Source organism: Pholis gunnellus (genome assembly GCF_910591455.1).
Source record: "Pholis gunnellus genome assembly, chromosome: 14".
Lineage (NCBI taxonomy): Eukaryota > Metazoa > Chordata > Actinopteri > Perciformes > Pholidae > Pholis > Pholis gunnellus.
This window is the reverse complement of record NC_136541.1, coordinates 16,923,074-16,951,068: the sequence shown is the minus strand read 5'-3', so window position 1 is coordinate 16,951,068 and position 27,995 is coordinate 16,923,074. Positions and strand designations below refer to the sequence as shown.

The 27,995-nt window shown below is 45.3% G+C and overlaps 1 protein-coding gene across 1 annotated transcript; it reads left to right on the top strand.

Moving 5' to 3' along the window:
• The first annotated feature begins 33 nt into the window (after positions 1 to 33).
• bcl2b (BCL2 apoptosis regulator b) lies at positions 34 to 23,772 on the top strand. The gene is made up of 2 exons (XM_079172688.1): positions 34 to 1,142; positions 22,996 to 23,772. Exons 1-2 carry the CDS (start codon positions 588 to 590, stop codon positions 23,131 to 23,133), a joined length of 693 nt encoding a protein of 230 aa, XP_079028814.1. The 5' UTR covers positions 34 to 587; the 3' UTR covers positions 23,134 to 23,772.
• Positions 23,773 to 27,995: the final 4,223 nt, after the last annotated feature.

The window sequence follows — 27,995 nt, the reverse complement described above, 5'->3', positions numbered from 1 at the left end:
GGTGGGCAGGGAGCTGCGGAGGAGGAGGAGGAGGATATGAGGAGCAATCGTGGAAGAGGAGTCAGTCCGACCTTGTCTGGCTCGCAGTCTGCCCCGCGCGCCTGGTTTGTGCGTAAACGCTGCTAAAACAGTTGGCGGCGTTTAAAGCCACTTCGGGCGCGTCCAACTTTGGCCCTCATTCATGTTTTTTCATTCGCAACGCATCCACGTCTGATGGTGATGTGCACAGGAATACATCAGCACTACTCCAACCTCTTCCGCATATTGGATTTCAATGCAAAGAGAAGGTCGCCAACGTCCCTCTTAAGGATTCGGGAAACGAAGACCGCTGCTGACACGGACTCTGTGTTTTTATTTGTATTTGTAACTTTTGAAACGTTTTTCCGCGCAGTTGTGATCGAGGGATTTTGATCAACTCGCGAAGCATTCGCTCCATGCGTGGGATTACTCGTTGCATTGCATGTATTAGAAAGCAGCCGAGTTTTTGGATAAGCCTGTGCCGTTGTACAGCGCGCTAATTCGATCATAATGTATTTGATTTAAGAACAAACCCCCTGTCTATATAAAAGTGCCAACATTAAGCCGGTATGGCGAACGAGTGTAATCGCAACATTGTGGAAAAGTATATCTGCCATAAACTCTCCAAACGGGGCTACGCGTTTGGGTTCGATGACGTCCGGGATGAAGACGCCGCCAATAACTGCTTAATAGCCGTCCCGCCGCCGCCGACTCTGGTCCGCCGCTGCCGCGAAGCCAGCACCGGGCCCGACAGCGAGAGCGTGCCCCACCTCTGCAAACGGCTCCCGCAGTCCGACCCGACCGCCGCCGCCATCCACAGGGTCCTGCGCGAGGCTGGAGACGAACTTGAGCGACTGTACCAGCCGGACTTCACGGAGATGTCGCGGCAGCTGTATCTCACCTCCACCACGGCGCAGAGGAGGTTCGCCGAGGTGATAGACGAACTGTTCCGGGACGGGGTGAACTGGGGCCGGATCATCGCCTTCTTCGAGTTCGGGGGCACGGTGTGCGTGGAGTGCGCCACCAAGGAGGAGATGGCGTCGCAGGTGGACAACATCGCGGAGTGGATGACGGAGTATTTGAATGGACCTCTGAACAACTGGATACAAGATAACGGGGGATGGGTAGGTCTGATTCCGTGATAGTTGAGCGCTTTTGCGGTTGGGTGCCACGGTGGCGCAAAAAAAAGTCCTCTTCTGCTCCAGCTGGAGACGTTTCAATCAACACATTCTCCAACTGTACAAAAGGTTTAATTGAGATCATAACGTGAATTCTGATATGACTTAATTGAACACAATATGACGCCATATGATTAGTAAAAAAAAAAAAAAAATCTATTTCTCTAGATGTGTCCCCAACGTCCGCAGACATGGGCGGCTTGCCTTATCTCTGCTCTAATTGGATGTTCACAGTGGCTGTTAAAGTTATCGGGCCAATCAGACCGCGTGCTCTGTCACACCTCCTGACGCTCTACATAAACCCCGCCCCGTCGACTGGAGAGCCAGTGGCAGCCACGCAGCTGGAGCAGAAGGGGAAGCCCAGTGTGTTTCAGAATCAACTCAGCCTTACACAACTGCACATAATGCATCGCACTAGATTGAACTTTACGGCAACTTTATCAACATTTACCTGCATGTTAAAGCTCTATGGTGCAAAGTGCCGGGATGTGACGCGTTAGGTCGTGGTTGTAGCAGGAAGGGAGGAGGAGGACAGGACACGCGTCAGCAAACAGAAGACTATTGAATTAATGTGTTTAGGCCTCTGGGCATGGCTGGACAGGGCTGGACTCAGCTATCTGGACCGTTTTACTGCACGACACATGCACACGTCAGGTACTAACGAGGAGAGGCATCCACACACCTGCCTGCACACATGTAGCCTACACATTCACATGAGAAATGACAAGAGTTGAATCTATATCCTCCTCGTCTGGATCCAGCACAGCGGCCTTCTCCTCCTCCTCCTCCTCCTCCTCCTCTTCTGTGCTCTTCGGCAGCTATTAAACCAATCCAGCACGAATTAGCCTCTAATTAGCAGAGGTGCTCTTAATGAGAGCATAACATTTGTGCAGCTCGGTTATCATAGCCAGGAGGTATCAGAATCGAAGGGGGGGCGCCATCAATGATTCATATTGAACATTTCATCTCAAAGGGAAGGACCATTTAACATTCCCCTTGAGTCTGCCTTGCCCCTGGAGGTGGCAGGTTGTGCCACATATCAAAGGCAGGCACAACGGAGGGAGGGCCCTCCAGGAACACAGCGTTAATCTGCAGCCGCTGTGTTTAACATACAGTCCTCCGTGCATCTAGGTTGGAACTCTTTTGTCTGCCTTTTTACTTTTTATTTTTTTTAGACCCGGCGCGGGCCGGGCTGCCGAGATGCCTGCTCGAGGTCTCTGGAGCCTGTGCCCACTGTGCAATAATGTAGGTCATCATAGTCTGTGTTTTCCAGCTGGGCGGAGATGTCTGTATCTCTGCTGCTCTGCATCCACTTGAGAGACAGAGAGCACGGCCCTTTTAATCCAAAGGATTATTCAGGATTATATGAAAGCGCATGTTCCCACTTTGGGTCATTTTGGTGGGATTTCTGCCCTCTATATATCCTATAAACTATATCCACATTACTTTGCAGTAAATTGATTCAGAGCCTAGTTTGAGTCAAAGTGTGCACGTTTACACCTGGAAGGTTTTGAGCTTCAGCACAGACAGATAGGAATCTAACCGACAGTGATGTTGATTTATATAATCATTTTGAATGCCTGTCAGGTGGGGGATTTCCCGAGGTGTGTGCATTTCAGTTATTACCCGACATCCAATAACTGACACTGCAGACAGAGCTGTGCCTGTGCTCCACATTGTGTCTGTGAAATTTTAGCTTCTCCTTTTATTTATTTATTTTTTTACTGTTTGACTTGTGTGTGAAATATGGAAAAGTCACTGCGTCGTTCAGCATGTGCCAAAAAGGTTGTTGTCCCATGCTGTTTGTAGCTATACTCACGGAAGAGTCTGGGAGGTTTCTTTGGCAACTAACCGTTTGTTGATTTTGTTCTGATGCCCTTCTGAATTATGCATCCGCACCCCAAGTTGTTGAGATTTCTTTTTAGACATTTCCCCCGAGAGGTCTCAGGGCTGTAGCCAGGATTTTAGAGACACTGAGGTGATGTGTCCCCTGGTCTGGAAATATCCCTTTTTTTTCTGTTAGAGTGGTAAATTCAAATATATTGAGTAAGGAAATGCTGGAATCAACAAATAAAAACCCACCACGTGAACCTTTTTTATTTTAGGATTGTGTAAACACTTCCAATCGCTCAAACAAATTCCCAGAAAAAAAAAACGAGGACCTGACCTCAGTGTCCTCTGTTCCCGACAACGGCTGCCACTGTTTGGATGTGATGTGGAAACCAATCTGTTGTTGGTGTGAAAGCTTTTTGTGAGGTACCAGATGTGCTACATTTTTATGTCTAATCTGCTCAGCCTTGTTTCCATCCAGTTTGGGGGTCACACATTTCCAAGGTTACGTATGGTTACAAATACTTCCATACATTTTTATGTGCCAGGTGATGGTGCTTTCGGCTCTGTGAGGGGACAGATTACAACAATATTCTTTTTCTTAGTTGGGTTTACACAGCTCGGACCTAACAATGGAGACAGAATAAACACAGTTCTATGTAATTTTAGACAGGTTGTGTTTATAGTCAGTTACACTGTCCATTGTGTTATTGTATGCAAGAGGTGAGTCTTGTGTTTTCCACCACCATCCAGCTATTACTGACATTTTGACACGTGAGAGTGGTGTGGAAACAGCTTTCTATCAGCAACCCTCTGTTTCCTGTTGTTTCCGAGACAATTTGAGTCCAAAACAGGGGGTGCCCACTAATCTTTGTTGAGTCTAGGCATCACCGACAGTGAGTCAAATGCACCTTTACTTAAACAAAACTATCTGCCTTCAGACACAACAAAGCAATTACTGTATTTGCAAAAACCCAGCTGAGGGTGAAATAGCTCCCATTCTGCCCTGATTACTTCCCACACTCGTAAAACGCTGTCCTTCCATTGTCCTCAATGCTCAGTTTTCTCCACCTGTATAAATTCATCCTTTGTGGTGCCACAAAATTGCTCTCATCAGGGGACGATTGCATTTAAACTGCAGGTCTCCACCCACACGTGGTTCACCTGTTTATTTACAGGTCCTCTCAGTAAACACCACGCGATTGAACAAAGTGGAAGACGGCGTCCCACTTCTGAAATTACATGCTTGACCTCAGACATTTCGACTGGCTGAGGGGGTGGCTCGGAGCGAAATGCCAAAATGTGCTCCAAGAAAGAAAACAAAATAGCGGTTTCACAACTTTGGTGGCTTCAGACACGACGTTGAGAAATGACTTTCATTGGTCCAAACTGATATAAGTCCACAACTAACAGATGGATTGCCATGAGAGTATGTACAGACATTCATGGTCCCCGGAGGATTTATCCAAAATTTGATACCTGCAAAAACTAACCATATCCCCATCAGGTGTACGTTGTGCTTACTGCTGTTTAGCAAATGTTAGCATGCTAACACGTTACACTACGAAGGCGAACATAACTGCTAAACATCAGCATGTTAGCATTGTCCTTGTGAGCATGTTAGCATGCTGATATTGGCCCTGTATAGCGAGCATCTTCTCATGTAGAAGACGAGACAAAGGCGATAAATCACCTGAAAGGCTTTTTTTGAAGTCTCAAACAGCAGGATCGGGTGTCTGAGGAATGCTGCGATCCAGGTGGCCTATTTCTCTGTGTGTCACAGGTTTGTGTGTGTGTGTGCGTGCGTGCGTGCGTGTGTGTGTGAAGTGCAGACAATGTCAGTTGGCTTGGGTTGGGTCCATCCTGTGGGGGGTTCCCTGAGCACAATCTGCTAGTCGGCGGGTGGGACCTGCATGTTGCTACGGTGTTACGGGCATCTGGTTGTGCGCGCCCCCCCCCCTCCTCCTCTCTCCTGTTGAGGCTGAGTGGATCTGGGACAGCGAGGAAGTCATTAATCTCCATATAGGTGACATGTCGGCAGAGTAGGGGAGGAATAAAAAAAAAAAAAAAAAAGAACCTCACTCAATAAGGAGGCACTTACAGGAAAGCAGAAAAAAACAAAAACAATGAGATCTCACTTACATCCAATTTGTGTCTCCTAGGTGCAACTTCAATCTGTTAAACACAAGCCAGTACTACACCGTGGCAACGTTCAGGAAGTGTTCATGGCCATGCTTGCCATGGCTTTGAGCTGTTCTTCCAACAAAAGGAGAGCTATGTTTGAGGAGACATGCTTTTCTAATGTAATGAGCTCTGTAAGGCGTGATTGATCCATCCGTTGTGAGCCAGAAATCTTCTCTTTTTCGCTCTGTGTGCTGTCACAGTCAGTTGTTTTTCTTTTTTTCCCCCCATCTGTTAATTTGTAGTTGTTTATCAGTCTGGCCTCACACAATTAGAGTGCGGGACTAACTGCGCTTTCTTGTTTCTTGCAATCAGACGGAGGAATAAACAATTACTCATGCAAATAGCATTTAGGGGTTTTCCCCCCTTCCTGCTCCTCATTCCAAAACAAAGAAATAACATAACTTCACTGCTGGAGAAGCAAAAACTGTCTTGGCTGAGAGTTGGCTGACAATGTTATCTCTTGATGTGGACTCTCAGGCTCTGCAGTGGAGACTGTACACCACAAAAGAGCTCAGCGTGGCGATCAGCAAGCCAAGGTTTCCCCCCGTAATGTACCCCTTTAGCTGCGCAGGCCATCTGCCACTGTGTTTACGCCCGTCAGCCCGGCAACTGTAATCTCAGAAACATTTCCCGAAGACGCAGGCAGCTCTGGGCTGTAACTCTCCGAATTAGTCCGACATGAATACTTTCTTTCAGGAACAGGCCTGAAGTCTGTATCTGGGTCTCTGAGACACTCAAAGCACAAAGACCTTTGCTCCAAATAATTAGTCCTGTCCGCTTTGGTTAGTTTTTACTCTGAGATCACTTGTATCTGAACCACTGCCTGAATCAAAGTAGTGGTTGACTGTTCGGTACCTATAATTACATAAATTAGTTAAAAGGGATATTTTTTTTTTTGTACAATATGTCTCCATGACAGTGTGCACAAAAGAAAACCGATAGATTTTAGACCCTCTTTTGTTGCCATTTTCACCAAACAACCAAGTCTATTTTCTTACAGCAATGCCGGCTTTGCCTTGTCAGCCTACAGCCTTTCACTACTACATTCACAAACATCGGGTTTTGTTGCAGCTGGATACGGTGCAATGAATAATTCAGATATTTATTCAAAAGTTCAAGTGCAATTCTTTTCTTTTTCTGACAATAAAACCGAGCCGAGCCTCAAACTGCAGACACGTTGTCAGTCTTAATTATAGAAAAAGGCTGTTCTCATGAAGACACGCACAAAGAATTCACTCAAAGAAAGGAATTTTGTTTTATGTTACTGTTGACTGGAGCATGAGGTCAGACATTGAGTTTGATCTTTTACAGCTTGACATGACGCTCCTTGCTTTTATGATATGTTTACGCCATCTTTACCATTCCACACAAGGCGAGCATTTCATGAACACGCCGGAAATGTGCACCTTTTTGTTGTGAACGGAAATCATTTTAACAACACGGTTAGCGCAAAAATACAGTTATCTTTTTGTTTTATTTTTCTTCTTTACATTCCTGGAATATACAGATTCTGGTGCTTTGTGAGTGCTGTGCCCCCGACCTCACTTCTCCCCAGAGAGACCCTCCGCCCCGTCCTGTGTGCTTATTTCCGGGCCTCCCCAGGAGAGCCGCAGGAATGTCTGCTGGGGAGCAGCGACTGTGAATAAATAATGGAGAGGACCAGAGTCTTTCTTTCCCGAGTGGCCGGTGAAGGGTGTGTGCGCGGATTTGGTCGTCGGCCGATCACGTCGGCCGAGCGTGCTTCATTCAGGAACCACTGTAGGCCGTTTGCGTGCTGACGCGTGTGGTTTACTTATGCGTGTTTATTTTGTCTCTTTGCAAAATTCTCTCTTTATGTTTCACCTCTGGGGCCACGTGAGCCTGCGGATTGTGTGTTTGTGAATGTAACCATATGATTGTAGTTTGCTTTTTATCGTTTCGCTCAAATCAGTAATCACCTCAGCCTGCTGTTTTTTTTCCGAGTTTCATGAGGGACACGTGCCTGAGCTGTTTAAAAGCACCACTATCCCAGTCAGAACACAAACTGATGAATAATATATAGAGCAGATAAACTCGGACAGTAAATGGATGTCCCTCAAGTAGAACCCCAAAGGCCGTCTGCTGCGCTCCAGTTGAGAGATTGCCTCTTCCTTTTTTTCTCATCCTCTTTCTCTCTCTATCAGTTTTATACCTCACCACACACACACTCGTTAACACACGTGCGCTGATCCCTTCATAAAACAACACACTTATAACCTGAGACCTGGCTTCCAGTGTCAGGTAACGTTCCAGATTCCTGAAAAATGCAGGGACACGTGAGAGGCCTCTAAATATAGACGCGTTACCATCACTGCTCCCCCTGTGGTCCTTTAATTGTCACGTTGTTACATATAAATCGCTGCCCCGTTTGCCTCTGTGCCGTCCTCGTGTTCACATCACAGACTCGCCCGCTGTTCTGCATGGAAAAAAAAAAAGAGGGTCCCAAAGAACCATTTCAGATGGCAGATAAAAGAGTTTTCCACCTTTCCTGTCATGGTGGGAGCCGGATAATGAGGAGCCTACTGAGACCCTCGTTGACTTTGCCACCGGGCACACCCTCACAAGCGGCGCAGCATATCAATATAGGGCAAGGTTAAACGGTTCCGCTCATTGTCTAGTTACTGGAGATATTTTTGGGACCAAACCCCCAAAAGGGTTTTTAAAAGAGATTTGATCTTCTCAATTAATTTCTCGTGCAACAATAGCCACTACTGATTGCAATGCAGCTGGGAGTGTCTTCTAAAGTAGTCCTTGTTCACAAAAGACGGAGCCTGTTGCGTGCATAGCATAACCTAGAATAGTTGTGAAAAGGTTAGTTCACCCCCCCCCCCCCATTGACAGTTTTATATTCCCAATATGGAATGTAAACACAGAGGTTAGAGGAATCTCCAGAACCTGCGACATTGTTACGGGGAAGAAACACATGGTGGTTTCTTTATGTTGATGATAAAGACATTTTTATTCACCTCCATTGTATTGGGGACTCAGCAGCAAAGATTGTAAAGCTGTGATTACCAATGTGTGGGCCACTTGATGGAAATGAAACTAGCTGTCATTTCAATAATGACACATTTCCAACCTGTATTGGCTATGTACACACTAATGAGACACACGATATTGGCATTCTTTTGGTTTCTGTTTTGGTCTCCACCAACGGCTGAGGGAAATATCAGTCTCTTACGCTGTGTTCACCAGCTAGTCGCCAACTTTGTCTGCTTTTTGGTGCTAAGGAAAAAAAATCATCTGTCTGCAGTAGCTTAAAAAAAAAATGATACAGATAAGAGTGGTGAGACGGAACCAAAACAAAGTTGCGGGTCGTGCAACCAAAGCAATGAGCTGAAAGAGGCAGAAATGCCCCATAGAGCTGAGAGAAACTGCAGCGTGATAATTCTCTGTTCCACCTTTCACATTCCACAGTCATTTGATCAATTGTCGATGTAAAAAGATGGACTGTTGCAGCTTTAAAACGTCAAACTATCTGCATGGCCGGATACCAACAGGGGTTAAGGGGGAAATATGTTTTGCTTGTGATTTGGCTGAATTGTCCCTTTAAGGTTTACAGAGTTAATAAACGCACACACACACAAGCCAGCAAACACAGAAGCGGATGTGCTGGTGCAAATCAATTATTTGCTGTCCATAAGATGGCTGTGTACACACTCGCACACATTTGCATACACATGTAGACTGTGGCACATCAGCGGGTACACACAGAAGCGGATGTGGTGGTGTGAATCAATAATGCTGTGTTGTCACAGTGACATGTGAGCCATGGCAGGGAGCAGATGGCCCCGGGGTGCCTGGCTTCCTGTTAGCGGTGCCATTCAGCCTCACCATACACACACACACACACACACACACACACACACACACACACACACACACAAAACCCACTACCATCTCCACTGGGATTTCCCAGTGCAACTAGCCACAGCACTGGCCATTAACAAACATCATGCCATTATTGGCTCTTCTCTGAAATGTACATGCCCTCCTAAAAAAAAAAAAAAAAGACAACTGCCAGATGATGGTAAATAGATTTCTCTGCCTCGTCCGTGGAGGTCTGGGGTAAATAATTCTCCCCCTCCCCAATGTGATATTTGGCAGCAGAGCAAATAGCCCACAGGAAATCGGATCTGTTCCAGTGAACGCTGAGTGAGGTCAGCCACTGCTTGGATATCACTTTGACGACGTGGTATTGATTGAGCATTTCCGATGGTTCGCGTTGGCATCTCTAAACAAACACTCAATTAACGCAGCGTACCGGTGGCTGTGAATGTCAGGTTGCATATGAAGGTGACGGTACTGAAATTCATGGTGTCGGAAAAAGCGTCTTCGTGGGAAGAACTTGGCGAGATGTTTCAGCACTTTCACCCAAGCTCACACAGCACCACCCTGTTGCCAGTCACCTTTGATGGCGGTTTGAAGTGAGGAGAAAATGATCCCCCCCCCCCCCCCCCCCGACGTTTTGGTAGATAAAAGCTTTGCAGAGGGAGCGTCGCTGCTGCTACCGAGTGTTTCAGGGCAGCGAGTGATCAGTGTTCTTGAAACTCCACGCCATCCTGAACTCTCGATGTCCTCCCAAACCGACAACCCGACTTCTGTCAGCACGCTGCAGTGAACGGACATTTAGTTGCTTGTCACAGATGATCCCTGCTGTTTTCAAAAAAGGACTACAGCTGCATGCGACTTCTGACGGGGATATCTCGCCGGCAGCGGCCTACCACAGCATTGCCATGGCGTTATGTTACATCAATTCCACTGGGCCTACTCTGAAGATGTGCTGCCTTTAATTGGTTGTTGGGCTGTCATTACAACTTCAAATAATGACAGATACTTCAAAGAAAACGGGGAGAATTGAAAACAGACGAACCGACAGTGATTCCTTTTCTTCTTATTTTGTATTTTGTTTAGCATTTTCTTTTGACAATGCAGTTGTGCTTTATTGCCCGTGTATGTTCTAAGGATGCAGTCATCTCGTGTCAGAGCAACATGTTTATGATGCCTGGATTGAGTTATGTCAGGCGCCATTTTGCTTCATAGAGGAGTGTTAAGTGTGACATGTCTAGACGGGCCTCATGTGGGCAAATCTCACCACCAGAAGTTTAATCAACTCTGCAAATTGCCCTATAAATTGCTTCGTTTATCTTTCACATGGTAGTAAAAAAGCTGTCGGAGTATGTATTTTCTCTTGATTAATCAACTATACTATATATATGTAAAAGACCTTTGATAATCAGTTTGCCAAATAATCAGCTAGCTTTGCAAACTCATTTTCTGATACCACCCAATCTCAGACCCCTTGACCTTCAATGTCTCCACATTTGAATTAATGCAAGTCCACATTCCTGCACTCCAGGGGGGACAGTGGGTTCAAAATATTCCTGGGTGAAATGGCTCGACTTCACAAGGTGTCTTTGATCAGGAGGTGAGGCTAACAGGGTTGAGGCGGATGAGGAGGTGAGACGGAAGGGCAAGCAAGCAGAGGAGGCTTATGAAGCTATAAACAGGCGGTCCAGGCCTTCTGGCAGCCACATGTGCTGCAGCCAGGTCGAGACTGCCGAGGTAACTGCTGTTACAAATAAGGAATATGGATGGTCGGCAAAGTACGATCAGGCCACCAAGGTTGAAAGACCAAAGCAAAACGGAGCTAGTGGAGCAAATGGCTTTGACTTAGTTTGGAGTCCATGTTGTTAGGAGGGAGGTGCAGGAGTAGAAGTAGATTAGCTCACTCCGTAGAAATGTACAGAGCAAAGTTGGATAAGTTACCCATTAAAGTCATCTGACTCAACAATCATCTGATTCTCAGCTGATCCATCTGCTGACTGAGAAAGTAGAGGAATGTACTCGTGAAACACCCACATGGGCGTTACACAGCACAAAATACAAATTAAAAAAAGATGTTTAACAGCCTCAGCTCAATATACAGCATGCATGCAGTTTTAGGCAGGGCATCCTAATATGCACTGCACAGCGGCACCAAGGCTGTTCGGGCAGTCACTGAATACCACTGATGACATTTTTCATGGATTATTCCAGAGAGAAAATGCCAAAATAGACGAAATAAAAAATCTCCTCTATTATGACACTGACGCGTGCCTCATTAGCTTTCCACACATTTTCTCACCAGACCTTCAATGTCACAATAGGCAACTTATTATCATTCATCGGGTAGGCTGTGCTTGTGCTTTGGTGTCTCTGCATACAATACAGGGAAGGTCACACCGCTCAAGATAGTTCAATCGGCCGTTTTCAAAGCATGCTGCTCAACGTTAGCCGTCTCCAAGGCCTCCGTGAGCCACATTGAACTCGGACCAAAGGACGGATTCAAAGACCAGGACTACAAGTAGTGTCCGCCGCCCGGCTCTTAGCATCTTCAATAGGCTTTAATTGCATTCATCTACCACTGAAAAAGGATTTAAACGTTATTTTTATTACATAATGCAAGAGTGCGCAGCGCGGTCGCGTCCCTTGCAGTCGACTTGGTTATCTCAAGGTTCCTTCCTTCTCATATCGGGCCTCTCTCGGGCGCACACAGTGCAGTTGTTTGTTTCCACACATCAATGCATTCCACTCATTCCTCTCCCCCTGGATGGAAATCAACCGGTTGCCTCAGAGAGGTCAATGAACTTTTCCCCAGTATTCCCAGCTTGGAGAAAGGGGAAAAAAAAGGGAACGGGGGTTGGAAAACGTTTTCTCAGCCAGGAGAGATTGCAGCTGACAGTAAAACATAACGTAGACTGTGGATGTATGCTTAGATGTGTCAGCCGGAAGTTGAACTGCGCAAGAATAATTATCCCCCCTTCTCTGTTTCAAAATGACCTCATGCTCCATGCAGGGTAGAGAAGTTTTGTCACGCATTGCACAATTTCAGCCCTCAGCCCTGTGGGGAAGCTGATTTCCTTCCCGTATCGAGTTTTGCTTTGTCTTACAACATGGCGCAATCTTTTTTTCTTTTTTTAATTGATGCAAATATGACGGCTGAGTTGACAGCGGTGGAAGAAGTATTCCGATTTTTCACTGAAGTTACAAGACTGGGAGAATAATCTATTATAAACAAGGTCCTGCATTCAAAATCTTACTTCAAGGCCCTGATAACGTGCTTTTGTTCAACCCACTTGAACAGTTTTGGTTGTTTCACTTCTGAGATTTTCTGTGTTTCTGTGAGACTCGGTAGTTGAAGGTGGGCGGGGCTCAGTTCAGAAAAAGGGGGGGATGTCACATATTTCTGTGCACCAATCAGGATTTAGTTATATTTTGAATCAAAATGTGGCGACAGTTGAGAGGGTGATCGTTTATGTTACCAGGCCTGTCAATCAAATCCGACCAATCCACACCTACACGGTCCTGATGAAGCACATTAGCTCAGAAGATTTGTCAGTAAGCGTTCAGGGGCTTTAAGTAGGAGTATTAGCAAAATGTGCTTAAAGTAGAAAAAGTACAAGTACTCATGTGGTCCCTGTGACTGTTATTTAAATGAAAGCAGCTGAACAGTTTTGGGGGTGGGATGTCTCTGTTCTCAGTCAGTGTTCGTACTTATGACAAGTAACGCTTTGTAATTTGTTTATAACCTGAGCCAGGACGTCCCGGGCTGCTGCAAAGGAAGTCAGGTGACGTAGTATAAAGACCGACAAAGTCAGCGTTCAGGAGGTCGGGGTGAATGAACAGCTCAAACAAACACGGGACTATCACCTGTGAGACTGCTGTTCAGGTCCCGTGTGAAACCAAGTCTATGTTGACTTATTTTACCTTTGTTACGTAACTTATGTCCCTAACTAACGCCACGTGTGTAAGTTACATAACAAACATCTTTATTTTACCGAACAAAAATACTCAAACCACAATCTTTTACTAAACCTCACCAGGTTTTGTTGGCATGCGCACTGTTGCTGGACATTTTGTAAGATATCATACAAACCATTTAATGAGGATATGTTGAATTGTTAACAACCCACAAACGTCTGACACGTAACAAGGAGCCCCAACTACACACTGCTTCTTTAAAGGGGCGAGAACTAGTTCAATCTGTGAAAATGAATTGAATTTGATAAGCTTATCATTTGTTTGTTTTTAGATCAAATCTTACTGAAAAGTAACTTCAGCTCTCAGATGAATGCAGTGGAGTAGAACACCTTTAAATACTACTTATACTTGAATAAATGTACATTAGTCAGTACGTTAGTTTCCACCACTGGCAGTGGATGTCTTCACTTTGACCTTGAGGAACATTTCACTGTGGTTCGGCTCTTCTCCTCCTCACTTCAAAGGTGTTCCTGAGGGAGCTGCGCCTCAAACAGATGATTGTTTTCCCTCCGACATTATCGGACATCTGAGATCCTCGATGTGCTCCACTCCGCTCACAGCGCACCCCGTCCCAGACTGTGGCCTCTCTCATTTACATTGGTACACGGGAGAACACAACCTGAACCTGAAACCTGGCCCCGTGTACTCCAATCACGGAAAACCGCTCCGATATCTTGTTGCCCAAAAACTTGACAAGCTTTCATTTAGCAGGCCCGGCTTCACAAGACGTCTCCTGTATGAAAGAGGAGACCGTGAGAGGCACCGGGGCGCCGAGCTTTGATGTTCCGATACTTTCTCCTTCGCCGACGTGTTTAATTCTCTATTAGACTCAATTTGTTTGGCACCGCTTCCGTAAGTACAGAGGTAACTTGGGATGTCATCAAAGGAAAAACATTGCCGCTCTTAGAGAACATAAAAATGTGCCCATTTGTTACAGTTTGCTTTTTTTCCTCAGACTTGGAGCTAAGATTTAAGAGTCAGTTAATGGCTCAAAACAAATACAAACCTCTTAGTTACAGTGTCTAACCAACTGCAGCTCTCCACTGCCGCTCCCCCTCCCTTTCTCCACGGTATTAGTATGACTACATGTTTGGCTTGCCTCTAGTCTTTTCCTAGTTACCGGCACAGAGTCTGTGATTTAACCATACTTGGCTCTACCACAGAGAAAGCCATAGTCTCAAACCAGACGTTGATGTCATCCCCGCAGCATCTGGCACAGGACGTGACTTAACACTAAGTGAACTGTCAAGCTCTTGTTTGTTTTTTTTCCCAAAGACTTAGTCAGTCCCTGCTGCCTGAAAGCACCTTTTCTTGGAACACCAGGATTGCGTCATGCCGTTACATCAGGGCTCAAGCACACGAAAACCACAACAACGGAAAAAAAGCTGAACGTGCCCGTTCCAAGAGAAACAGAATGACTTCATTTCTTGGGCAGGTTCCGAACAACCGGCCGCCACCACACGCTGTGGATGGGGAACCCACACATCCCATTCATTACACCATATACAGTAGTCGTCTCTGGCTGCGATCGGTCTATTTGCAGCTCCGCTGCGTTTGGGACTGCGGTTGTGTGGTCTCCAGGTCGTAAGGGGTCAGTGGATATGACTTTTGAGGCTTGAAGCAGCGTGCCGCCCCTGTCGCAGGAAATGAGCCTCTCCCATGGGATCAGTTTGTCACAGGAGAAGCAAAAGGGCCACCTGGTTCCCACGGTCTCTATCAGAGGTTTCTATCTGGACCAATCAGGCGGGAGGGCTCCCACGCTTCCTTGTTTTGCCAAAAATAAGACAAACTCTGGTTGCTGTACACAGCAGCCCGAAGCGGGTTTAAAGCGGTTTGAAGTGTGAAGGTTTTCACTCTATCGTTAAACCCAAGCTGCAGTGAACATGAAGAATGTCGTTGTTTTTGATGTCGCTGAGTCCTTCTGTGTGTTTTAAATCCCACAGATACTACTTCTATTTACCAAGGGGCTCTTGATACTTTATATAGTTGCATTCTTGAGTGCGGAATGCGAACAAAACAACTCTTGGGAGGTTGAGAGTTTCACACAATTACCTCAGAAATAAAGCAGCACAGTCTTTGGGGCTTTTCACAGGCTTACATGCATTTCTGAAGCCACAAGCGCGTCACTGGAACAGCCGACGGCTTCCTCGGAGAAAACACAGAGAGCCATTAGACAGCCAAGTGGCAGACATCCCGTCTTCACCGGGAAGCCACTCGAACCAGGTTTAATGCACTCGAAACACACCAGCCTCCACAAGTGTGGGTGATGACTCAGCGGCACCCTTTTCCACTCTCTCCTCTGCCCTTGCGCGTCACCGGTGGCCTTTCAAATGGGCCGAGCAGCGGAGATGCGAGTTGTTTTATTAGATTGGTGAGTTGTTTTATTAGATTGGGCAGCCCGGAGCCAGGAGCTCGGATAAGGCCCGATATTTATAGCAGCACACGAGTCGTTCGGCTTGGACTACTGTCACTTCCTCCTCCGCTGAGGGGCAGGATGGGCTGTGCGCAGACATCCCCTCTCAGCTTCATTGTATCTATTTATAGGAAGCCATTGTGCCACGTTTAGGCGACTGTGAAGGATTTTGGATCAATTGTTCGTGTTGAAAAAGGTTTCAAGGTCAAAATCAGAGGACCGGCTTGTTTTATAGAATGAAAGAAACTATATTGAGGCGGTCTGATTTACTGTGAGGGGAAAGGATCGTCTCTCTTTGCTTTGATGTCTCCTTCGCTCTGCGCGCAGAAGAGACTGATTGTAAATGATGCACACTGAGCTTCAGTAAGGCGTGCAGAGGCGGAGATAAACCAGGAGTGCAGGAGGAGAGCGGGAGAACAACCATCCACTCGCCCTCAACCTTTCAGAGCCTGCAAGGTCCCCCAGTCCTTTATTTCATGTTGGATTAAAGCGGTTAAATAAAAAAAAATCAATGGTCTCTACGACAATAAAGGGCCTGTAAGGATTATATCACTGCTCAGTCAAGGTTAAGTAAATAGATCAGGAATGTTTGTCTGCGAGCCAAAAAAAAAACTAGACGCTGCCGTACAAATTGGGACGGTTTACCTCCAGCGGTTCTGCTCCTCCTCCTCGATGGGATGAAAATCGAGTTCACCGAAGCGTTGTTCATCTCCAAAGAAACCAAAGTCTCGTGTGTAAAGTTTCAGTCCTCATTTATCTGGCTGGCTGGTGTCATGAGGAGTGCGGGTGATTTACTGGCGATCACGTTTCATGTTCCACCAGAGCGGGCTCACTCCCACGAGAGAGCGTGCTGTTTTGTAAACACACATATGCCGCCGCCGCTGCTGTTATTTAATTTGAATACATACGAGCCTTTAGGGTAGCATCCAACGTCACAACGTGTTTTTCCCTTTACGGTTGAGTCCAAAGAAAGCACACTGCCAAGTACCAAAACCCCGAGTGTTCAAATGACACTCAAAGCGAAAGCTAATTAAAAAGGTTTCCCCATTTCCTTTGTTTCAAGTCAGGATTTGCTTCCAGCTCTGTTGTTAGCAGACAGACTTACAGTATTACTCTACATTCTTATTTTGTGTGGACAATTTCAAAGGCTTGTTAATGCACTGGGTGACTTCATAGGACTATTTCAATAGTGATATTGTTAAAGATGATGTGTCAGTGTCATGTTTTGTGGAGCTTAATTCTCTGACAATTTCATATCAAAATAAGATCATTTTAAGCTGATGTTATTGTATCAGTTGACAATGTCTCTTAGTAAGAAATTGTACCGCTTTGTTTTAACTGTAAAGATGGATTTCATGGTTTAGAATGATTCATTATCTCTTCTACGGTGTTTACAGACGTGGTTCAATGTCTCCTGAGCTGTTTGTTAGCTCTCTTTGCTAACTAACTAACATACAAATACATCATGAAATCAATTACCATATATGATTTGGACTGCGTTTATTTGTTTTTAATGAATTAATCTGCTGATTAGCTTATTATCTTGCTTGATTGTTTGGTCTCTACAATGTCAGAAAACAGATAGTGCCCATTACAACATGACCCCAAAGCTCAAGTTGACCTCATAAAATTACAACAATCCAAACCAAAGATATTCCATTTTAATAGAAAAAGCATGAAATTCTCACATTTGAAATGCCGGAACCAGAAAATATCTTTCTTTAATAAAATGTGTTAAAGGAACAGAACTAGTGCACTTATTTTCTTTCTGGCGAAGCGTTGGATGAGAAGATCAATAGCACTCTCTTGTCTGTCCCGTAAGCTAGCGTTAGCTAAATATAAGTCGACAGCCAGCAGCGGTTCAGCATATTTTAGCATAAAGACTGCAAACAAGAGGAAACCGCTAGCTCGGCCGTGTCCGAAGGCAACGAAACCGCCTCCCAGTGACTCTAAAGCTCACCGATTAGGCTACATACATTCAAACAAACATTATCGTTTTATTTTAGCCCGATTCCACACAAAAAAAGTCTGTGTTGGGCGTGTTTCCCAGATTTGTACAGCTTTCCGCTCAGTTTGTCATCACTTGGCTGCCAGGTTGTTGTTTCCAAGTATTGCAGTATTGTCACAGTGAAGGACTCAGCGTCCTCAGCTCCAAGCTGTTTGGCGGTTGCTGACACAGGGGGATTCACCGGGTAATGAGTATTGCAGAAAAAAACCTCCTCTGTCATCTCATTTTCGCCGGACCAGTCGATGGATGACACTCCAGAGACTTGATCGAACCCGACCCTGGTGCCAGTCCAGAGGTGGCTGTCCTGTCACCTATTGTGTGCCGACGGGGTTGTTGTTTTAATCTGCGCACGCATTCATACATAACGCAATAATATACCCACATGAAAGAGATATTAGTGTATATTTGGATCAAAACAGATCAATTACAAAGGACATTAATGCCTTCCTTGCGTTTTTTTGTTTTCTATCTCCCATTACGCTCCCTTGGATCCTAAAATGGGAGTTTGTTTGACTTTAATTAGGTAGCAGAGAAATCGGCGAGAAGCTCATTAGAAAGTCTGAGAGCGGCGGCAGCAGCTGCAGCGCATGCAATATTATAAGTATGTTACAATGTGAATGCTTAGGAAATAAACAGAGCGTGGGGAGGTGCTCGGTTTAGAGGTGAATACGGCAGCGAAGGCACAACAGGCACTTTAATTACAACTTGAACTTTAACCCACATCTCTTTCTGTCAGTCTCAGTCCGCAATTACCTACAGAAACGTCCCAAAACAGAGAGATGACTGCCTAATCATGCTTTCTTCTTTTTTTTTTTTTTAACGGAGCTAGCCAAGCGCACAAGATGACTCATTATCTTCCGCACAAGTCGGCTGATCATTCCCAAAAGCAGGGGGGATACCCAAAGGAACTGGCAAATGTTTGGCATTTCCTGTTCCTCTTAAGGTAGCGTAGGGCCATCCGAGGAAGACAACGGGGTGAAAGTCTCTTTGTGTTCATGAGAAAGACACTGAGCAAAAAAAAAAGAAAAAAAAAGAAACCAGAGGTCTAAATCATGTGAGAAACAAATCAGAGGTCGGGACAAGCTCTCTCCCGCTGGTGGGAAAAGCAAATCATGTGTGAAGCTTCCAGCCAGGGTAACCATGACACTCTGGCAGCAAGTTGCCACCCCACGGCTGAGTACGGGATCCTCTCGAGTCTGACTCCTTTACTCTGAATGTGTCTCTCTCCGAGGGATTCATTGTGCGCTGTGAAAATGAAGGGAGTGTGTAGACCTGGCGAGGCATTTTCCCATTGGATACTTTGCTTCTGTAGGGCGGCTGTGACCTTTTTTATAAAGCCATTGATCCCCAAAAAAAATGAATACTGTGGAGAACTGCAGCCTGGACTTTATTTCCCAGATGCATACCTGCTGTCGGAGGCAGATGGTTTGCTGCGGGGCAGTGAGATGAGTTTTTTTTGAGGATTATAGAGTCCTTTAGATGTGAAGAATGCAGATGTTTTGTCCTTTCCTGTCCCCGCAAAAACTTTCTGTTTGACTTTGACAGCTGCTTATAATTATTTTGTCACAATGACAGTCGATACAAAAGGAGAATGAGGGAGTGGAAGGAAACAAATAGAAAGTCCCAAGGTTTGTTTTTCCTCACTTCTCACATGGTTGTTGCAGCACCGCTTGCTAACGTGTGGGTGAAAAAGTTCCAGGAGCATGCCTCAGTCTCATGATATCCACCTGACACGATTCCTCCCTCCCTCCCACCCCCAGCTCTCCCCTGGGTCAGTCTAGAGTTATCACCGCCAATGTCCTTGTGGGATTCTTTTAAACATCCATCACCGCTCTCATGAACCTCTTACCGTAATTGGCCCACTGCTGTTTCAGACTTAAATCTAATGCCGGCCGTCTGGGACGTATTGAGGACGCGCATCATGGGTTTGCCAGTTTGTGGAGCCTAGCTAGCGGTCAGTCACATGTACATGCTGCTGGAGCCACCGGGTTTATGTTGTTGCCTCAGCAAACTGTTATTTTCCTGGACTAGGTGGGGGGTGGGGGAATAGACGGAGGCAGTGTTTTTGCCAGCATTTCCCTCAGCTGGAGGTCTGAGTGAAGAGCTTGTTCTCCATTTAATACCTGAATCCTGGAGAGGAGGGAGGGAGGGTAGCGTTGCTGAAAGACGGTGCTTGTTCACAGTTCTTTACAAATAAAGCCATCGGACATTTTGCTCTCCATGTTCAGCTATTCTAGCGGCATGGCTCTCGGGATGGTAATGTCAGTTGGCCCATTACCACATCCAGTGTTTCCCATTAATTACAGAGACTGTGGCAGCCCGCCAAAGTCTATTTTGTCCTGCGATAGTTTCATAACGAAACCAAAAATAGTTTTTCCTCCTCTCAGTGGTGCGAAGTGACCGGCTCTAGTTCGGCTGAGAAAGGGAAAGTGGCTCGCAGCTCCGGTCACGTCAGCTAACAAGGAGTTCCTGGCTTAGGAGTGATTTAGGAAACTTCTGAGAGCAAATCTGAGCAAGGAAGCAACATGAAACTCTGACCTTAGTGAGGAGTTGGGGTGACCCCTTTGTTAGGTATGACGCATTCTTTTAAAGAGGTGTGATTGGTTAATCCAAAAAAGAAAAAGCACTCTTAGAGGCAGTTCACATGTTGCATAGAAACACGTGGAAAACGCCAGCCGTGCCGCTTTCATCCTTTTATCCAAGGTGCTAAGGGTGTGTGTGTGTGTGTGTGTGTGTGTGTGTGGGTGGGGGGGGGGGGGGGGGGGGGGGGGGGGGGGCTGCTTACTGACTGAAAAATAATGACTGGATTCCCAGCACCGTATATCCCTCACAGTGGATTTACTACTCAATTTGTCTGTATCAATTTGGTTGATCTTAAGCCGGGCGTTGTGACGTCTTCAGATGGCAAACGGTTAGTCCTTTTTTCTTCATACATACGCCGTAGATTGGTATTTACTGACAGAAGAAAAGATGTCTGCCAGCTTTAATTGGTTGTTCCTCGCATACGACTTGCAGCATTCCAAAAGTTTAACGATTTCTTTCTTAGGGTGCAGCTGAAAAATAGGCGCTGGGGAACGCTTGCGCACTGCAAAGTCGCTCTCGCGTTTGTTGCGCAAAAAAAAAAATGCAACATTTGTGAACATCCCCTTAGTGTTAATGGGCATGGAATGGACAGTAAGATAAATCGTCCTAATCATAGAATTTAGTCATAGCTTACAAAATGTTTGAAAACACAGGCCTATTTAGACAGCAGCCTATTCACAGTCTGCTCATTATTATATCTATTTACTTACGTGCATTTACCATTACGCTGGTTAATAATTAATCGGTTTGATATTAAAAGGGGAAAATGGCTGCGCTTTCATCAGTTGATTGCTGACCAGTCTATATAAGTAGAGTGGCATGTAAATCTAAACCAGCGAACACTGTTGCATCTTTAATGAGATCGACAACAAACATCACCCGTGCACGATCTAATATGTAGTGTGTCATTAACTCTCTGTCACTCAGCGGTTGGAGAATATGTCTCCCTTCTCCTTTCCACCATTTTCTCCTCGACTTAAGGTACTCTTAAACCTCTTAAAAGTCTTTCTCTCTACTCAGTTTTTCACCTTAGCTTTGAGCATAACTCATCTTCAAAGGGATATTTTCACCACTGTAAGGGGAAATTCTTAGAAAGCGTCATAATTCTAAGAGTTTTCTAAGAATTGTGTCACCAGGAGCAACTCTTTGTAATCGGAAGCTTCATGAATGCAGTCTCTTTCAGGCTTCTAGTGTCACCACGAGGCTAACCGCTTGTGGTTTTGTGGGAAAAGTCTCAGCAAATACTGAATAAATTGCCATGAAATGTATTTCAAAAATTCATGTCCCTCTCAGTGTGAACTGTAATAACTTTGGAGACCCTGCAAAACTAATGTCACCCTCAGCTAGCTGTACTTTGTGTTTAGGGCTACCTAGCACAGGTTAGCACGGTGATCTGCTGAACTGCAACAGTAAGCCTCATACCCGTCTACGATTAACATGTTAGCGTTGCCATTGTGAGCATGTTAACATGCTGACGTTAGCATTTAGCTCAAAGCAGTTCAGTCTCACAGAGCTGCTGGCATGGTCTTAGTCTTGTTTTGAGCCCTGGATAATTAAAAAAAATGCTCAGTCTCAACAAAGGAAATGCCATGTGGTTAAAGATATTGGCGGCTGATTTAAGACTGCAGTGTGTTTTGACACCAGAGGGCCTTAAGTGGGAAGAAACTGCTGATCCTTCCTCCTCTGGGTCACAGACTGGCCCCCAGCCTCAGGAATGCGACAGGACGGGAAGGGAGGAGAGGGAAACAGGAAATACTTTTGTCTCCCCCACAGCCCTTCAGAGTGGATATCTCCTCTTTTTTTAGGCTTGTGTTTTAAAAAAAAGGAAAGCTGTATATTAAAATGTGATACTTGAAAAAGTCTATTATGACCCAGTTTTGCTTCTACATCAAGGTCGAATAAAACACGTGCATTCCAGTTAGAATGACACAAAACATAATTACTGTAAGTAAATTGAGTTAAATCAAGACAGATTACAATATAATGATGATGGATTCCCATGGGAACCGACACAGTAATGCTGTGGTGAATTAAACTTAACAATTCACCATTGTTCACGGATAGGTCAAGTTACAGCTGAAAACAGAGGCATCAAAGGGGCTCAAATGTACGGCTTCACAACGCTGCTACTAATGTGGTTAGCTTCATAACAGAAGAGTTGATATTCAATAGGAAACGGTTGATATATCCTCTCTAGAACATACTCTTTTCATGTCGGGTTCAAGATAATCTACTGGTGTGTGTGTGTGTGTGTGTGTGTGTGTGTGTGTGTGTGTGTGTGTGTGTGTGTGTGTGTGGGAGAGCGAGGATCTTAGCACCAAGACTTCCTGTCCAGCTGTTCCTGCTGTCACTGCTTATGATCAGATGTCTGTATTTCCCGGTCGGAGATGCCACAGCCGTGGTATTTGGCCGTGGACCTTACATACACTCACACACACTCAAATTGTAACAGACCTCTTTTAAAACTCCTGTTAGCAGCAGAAAGCAGAGTGCCCTCTAAGTAACATGAATATATTTATGTGGGATTGCTGCAAGCGCTCGTCCACACACTAAAACAAACCCCAATATAACTAAATCTGTTGACGTGCAAATGGGCTCTTTTTGGTCTCTTTGTCTACCAGGGAAGCAGTTCATAACTAAACGAATGAAGTTAGCTGTTGGCAAGCTTTTGTTAGCAAGTTACTGTAGTTAGCTCACTACGCTAGCTAGCTTCAATTCAGCAGAAGAAAGTGACAAGGAGGCACCTTCCCACAGTACAAAGTCAATGGAGAGCCATTGATTGTTTTCCACTGTGTACATAAACGGTATACAAGAAGGTCTCTATCCTTTATGGTGTTTTGTTTTCTAGTAGACTCCACCCATCAAATAACCAACTGACGCAAGAACACACTCGTACGTGAACACACATTCTTTGCCAGCCCAATTAACCGTCTGTCTTTCTCTTCCTGTCTCCCTTCCAGGATGCCTTTGTGGAGCTGTATGACAGACAGAGGGACTCCCTCTTCAATTGCTCCTGGCCCTCCATTAAGACGGTCTTCGGTCTGGCTGCACTCGGGGCCGCTAGCCTCACCATCGGAGCGTACCTTACACAGAAGTGAACGAGCCCCCCCCCCCTTTTTTCTTTTTCTTTTACCAGCTTGACTTTGTTCCTCATCCCCCTCCTCCTCCTCCTTGTGCCTCTTCTTTTTTCCCCTCCTCCTTTTTATAGATGCCCCTGACCCCTCAGAGACAACCTTCAGACTCTTCCGAACCATGCTCTCTTCAAAGCCCTCGCTCAGAAAACTCCCTCTTCCTCGCCCCTCCATGTCAAAATAGACACAAATCAAAACAATTGAAGCAACCAGATGCACAGCCCATACAAAGCAAAAGGACGTCTTGAAATGAGGCCGCTCAGATGGAATCGCACTAAGCGGAGTACGACTGAGGAGGAAGGAGGTGGCGTCACTGGCATGCATCTTTTTTTGTTTCGTTTTGTTCTGCCTGCTTCTGTACTAGTTATAGCATGAATGTTGAGTGTTAGTGTAGACGTTGCATGCGTCAGAGCTCATGCGGGACCTCTATTGGGAGGCCTTGACGATGGGGGTGCGTGGACAATGATGGCCCACGCCGGAGAGGAAGCGGCCACAGACCCGCCCCTGCTTGTTAGGGTGAAGAACCCCGTTTGAACCGTGGACTCCAGTTACTACCCCCCCCCCCCCTTTGCAGCCGTCCTTCAAAGGACTTCCTCAACAGAACAGCTGCTCAGAATGTATAATGGAAACGGCTTGCTACAACCAGCGCGGCTTGTGTCTACTGCTTTCGCTCCTCAGATAGCTCCAGTGAACTCTGAACACGCTCCACCATTATACGCTCACTGGCCTCTAAGGGCCGGGGGGGGGGGGGGGGGGGGGGAGACTGAGCTCTGGTGATCTTTCTTTCACAGAGCTCGAACGCTCCTCGATTGCGATCTTTGTGTTTGGTTTTAATTTTTTGCAGCACGCCAAATCCCCAAAATGGTGTGGGTTTTATCCCAGAAAAAAAAAAAAAAAAGAGGAGAATGGAGAATTTTTCAAGGAGTGAAAAACATGCCGGAGAAGCCTGTCGTTGCATAAATCATATGTTGATGAATAAATTGAGGAAAATGTTGAGCACAGCACAAAAGAGCGAGGTAAAAGTAACGAAGGGAGTGAGGCCCCCGAGCCACGTGAACGGACCAGATTTGGAAACGCGCATTCCTCGAGCAAAGCGACGTGAACGAGACTAAAAATCACTCCCCTTTAAAAAGCACCATCACTGTTCACACATTAACACCAAGCGACTCTTTTAAAGGCTATCGGCTCTTTTTCTATTTTCTACCAGCTTTCTTACTCAAGTCCACACTTGTGGGCAGATTGTTTTGGGCTCACCCAGGTTTCAGAGCTGAACCAGGTCAACATGTGTCCTCCAGCTGCTGAGGCCACGCGGCAGCGACCCCGGTGCTGCTAGAATCCGCTCTGACAAAAGGCGCTTGTGGACGTGGTCCGAGAGAAAACCCGCCTGGCTACAGACGACCGCGTGGAAAAACCAGCAGCAGGGTTTCAGTTTAGGACTGAAGCCAGTGTGTCCCGTGTGCTGGAACCTGAGATGTCCCTTCTCTCCGGTCTGCAAAATGCATTCAGTCATTGATTTGTTTTATTGATGTTTGTCTCGTGTTACATTTGGAAGCGCTCACAAGCTCCAAAATATTTTTGGTTTATATTTTGGATAGTTACGTTATGGAAAAGTGATTTTTTTTTTGTTTTGTTTCTTTCCTTCCTCTGTCATTAAAAGATCTTCAACTTCTTTGTTGCATGTATGAAAGATAGTCTTCACACATCAAATATGTGTAACCATATGTATAACAGAATAGGGTAGCATATAACAAAACAAATAACGGCAAAAGAGTTGCTTTTTTTCTATTTATTGAGAGGTACCAGATCACAGATTTTTTAACAGTACTTTGATGAAAAATTAATTGTTTTCACTTTTTCTATTCTAAGGAATCACACTGTAATTTGTTTCCCTCCTGGCTGCTATTATAACAAGAAAGATGTTCTTTTTTTTTTCAAAAAGTGAATTTCTGTGTCGTATTAACGTTGGCTTAAGGCTGCTATACTGTTGATTTTACATTTACTTACAGCTTAAACTGCCACAGATTTACAGTATAGTTCTAGAGAGCTGGAAACCAAAGTTAACTTGTATTAATCTTTAATTTAAAAAAGAAAAAAAAACTCAACAAAAAGTAGCTTAAGGAGAAAATACACGTCGCTTCAGTTCACCGAGTCTACTCAGTGAGGGTTTGTCTAGTGTTACTGTACTATATCAGCTTAACTTTTGTCAGCGTTGTGCTCCGATGATAACTGTAAAATATTGACCTGCCAGACTTAAACCTCGTCTCAGTTGTCACTATAAACCACCCCCACTTCTCATTACAGCAACTCACAGTGTGTGATATATTTCTAGTGTGTGTGTGTGTGTGTGTGTGCGTGTGCGTGTAAGAGGAAAGGTGATTCATGAACAGGAGTAGGAACGGCTCAACAGCAATATACTGTAATTTTTATATTCTCTGTGCATATATGAATGTAGGCGCCATGGTTGCTGTACTGTTTTATGTCTATAATCACAAACCTGTAGCACTTAAAGAAAAAAAGAAAAAAAAGTGAATTGTGTTTCTGTTGTTTACTGCTATATCCACGATAAGCTAGCGGGATCACATTGTTCCTAATAAACCGGATTTCTCAAGCAGCTGCAGTCAAAGATCATGTTGCGTCTGCTTTTTTTTAAAAAACATTTTGATTTAATCGATTCTCAGCTTCATCTCTGAGAGATGTCTTGGGGTTTGGGGAGCAGTGCATCAGCAGTGCCCCTTTGATTATCTGTTATCCACCCACAGCTGTGAACTGTACATGTGTAGCTCGGTTGTGTCAACCTTACAGTCTCCTTGTGAAGGACTGTGCAGGCGCAGCAGCCGCACCCCATCAGACATCAAAGCTGTCCCCAAACACTGCACTTGTCAGCCTCCCCTCCTCTGCTCCATGCCCTGCTAAACACAAGTGCAAAATGCCCTGCGGCCAGGTTTTTTGCACCCCCCCCCCCCCCCCCTCCCTGCCTCTGTTCTGATCACACTCGTCTTCAAAGGCAACGGCACTCTTGCTGCTCGGTGGAATTTGTGAAAAGCATGATGCAGTAAAACTAATGTTGAAAGAGTTGGGGTGCGAGGAAATGAAGAGGAGTGAAAGAAAGTGGTGGTGGTGTGTGTTGCGTGTGTGTGCGTGTGTGTGTGTGTGTGTGTGTGTGTGTGTAGATATATCCCTGAGGAGATCAACAGCGTAGGAAAGTTCATTTGGGCTGGAGCCCCATGCAATACCTCCTCTCTCTCTCTCTCTCTCTCTCCCACTCGCCATGCATATAAAATGCATGACACGCTCTGAAGAGGAATTTTAAATCAAGCCCTAGACTTTCAAAAGAGAGTCCAGTGTGTGTGTGTGTGTGTGTAAGAGAAAGAGATGGGCAGCGAGGAGGAGGATGGGGGGATAGAGAAGCCCTCTTGCCTCTTCTGCTTTGGGGCTACAAGGTGTAGAGGAGGCTTCCCCAGCGCTGGATACCACAGGGGAGATTGGGAGATCAAAGCAGATTGTCTGGAGTTAGTCTGGTCCAGATTTACCCCTCATTTGGAAGTCCATCAGATCCACTCACGGTACCTTTGCCTCATTTAGACGCAACCTTTACTGCATTAGAAGAAGAAAAAAAACTTCCTGCTGAAATCTAGCCGTTTCCTTTAAAATGAGATGTAGGAAAAAAAAAGGAAAAAAAAGCACCCTTCGGAAACCACTCATCTCTTATTGAAATGTAAATATTCAATGAGAGCGAGCTGCTCATTACACCGACTGTAGAAGCTGATATTTGAAGTGAACCGTGTACTGCAGTGTCACCTTGTGGCTGCTCCACAAACACTCCAGCAGGGTTTAAAACATCACAGGTTTGCACATTTCTACCTCATCCTGAGAAAACAGAAAACAGAAAACAGACAGCCGATTTCACTGATCTTCAAACCTTCTCTGGATTTGAAGATGATCTGCTAATAAAAAAAAACCCAGCCTTTCCGTAGGACTCCCTGGCACACGGTTGCCTATCTCGGCTCTAAAATATCCTCGGGGCAGCATGCCACGAAGAGAAGAAAAGGCTCCAGGGCTGAAGGCTCAACTGCTCACAGCTTTGGTGATGACTGCTCAGCCGTCTGTGGTTTAGAGAGAGTCTTCTTAGGAACGTTTGTCTGATGAACAAAAAATAAAATTGTGCGAGACAAGCGTCTGAATGTTCTCACAGAATATGTTCATCAGAAGGAAAAGAAGACATGGCGCAAGCATGTGTGGTGTAACTACCAACAACAAATCACGCCTGTGATCAAGTGCTCAGCAGCAAACCCAAACAGAGCGTTGGTTCAAAGCTTTAAAAAGAAATAAGACTAAAAAACTCTTAAATGTTTAAATACACAGGGATGGTACTGAGGGTTAGAAGGCCTACATTACAGTCATTTAGCTGACAAAGCGACTTACATTTTAGATGCTATCATACCGTAGGCACAGCTACGGGAGCAATTTTCAGGGTTAAGTGTCTTGCTCAAGGACTCATCGACTTGCAACTAGTGGTGCTGGAGCCAGAGCTCGGGTTTGAACCACCAACCCTCTGATAGAAAGACAGCCCTGCTCTCCACTCAGCCACAGTCGCCCCTTACATGTACTACAATGTACTACAATGTACTACAACACTGCTTTCACATTTGGTTTGTGGAGTTGTTTTCAGGGTTTTGGCTGATATGTATTGCAACACTTGTTACTTACAGTAATCCATGGTCAGTTCTGGTAGCGTCACTGTGTTTTTGGCCAACAGAGAGACAAACATTGATGTCTTGAGGTCAGTTAAAGTCCAGTATTTAGGGCTAAACACTGTAAACCGGGCAGCT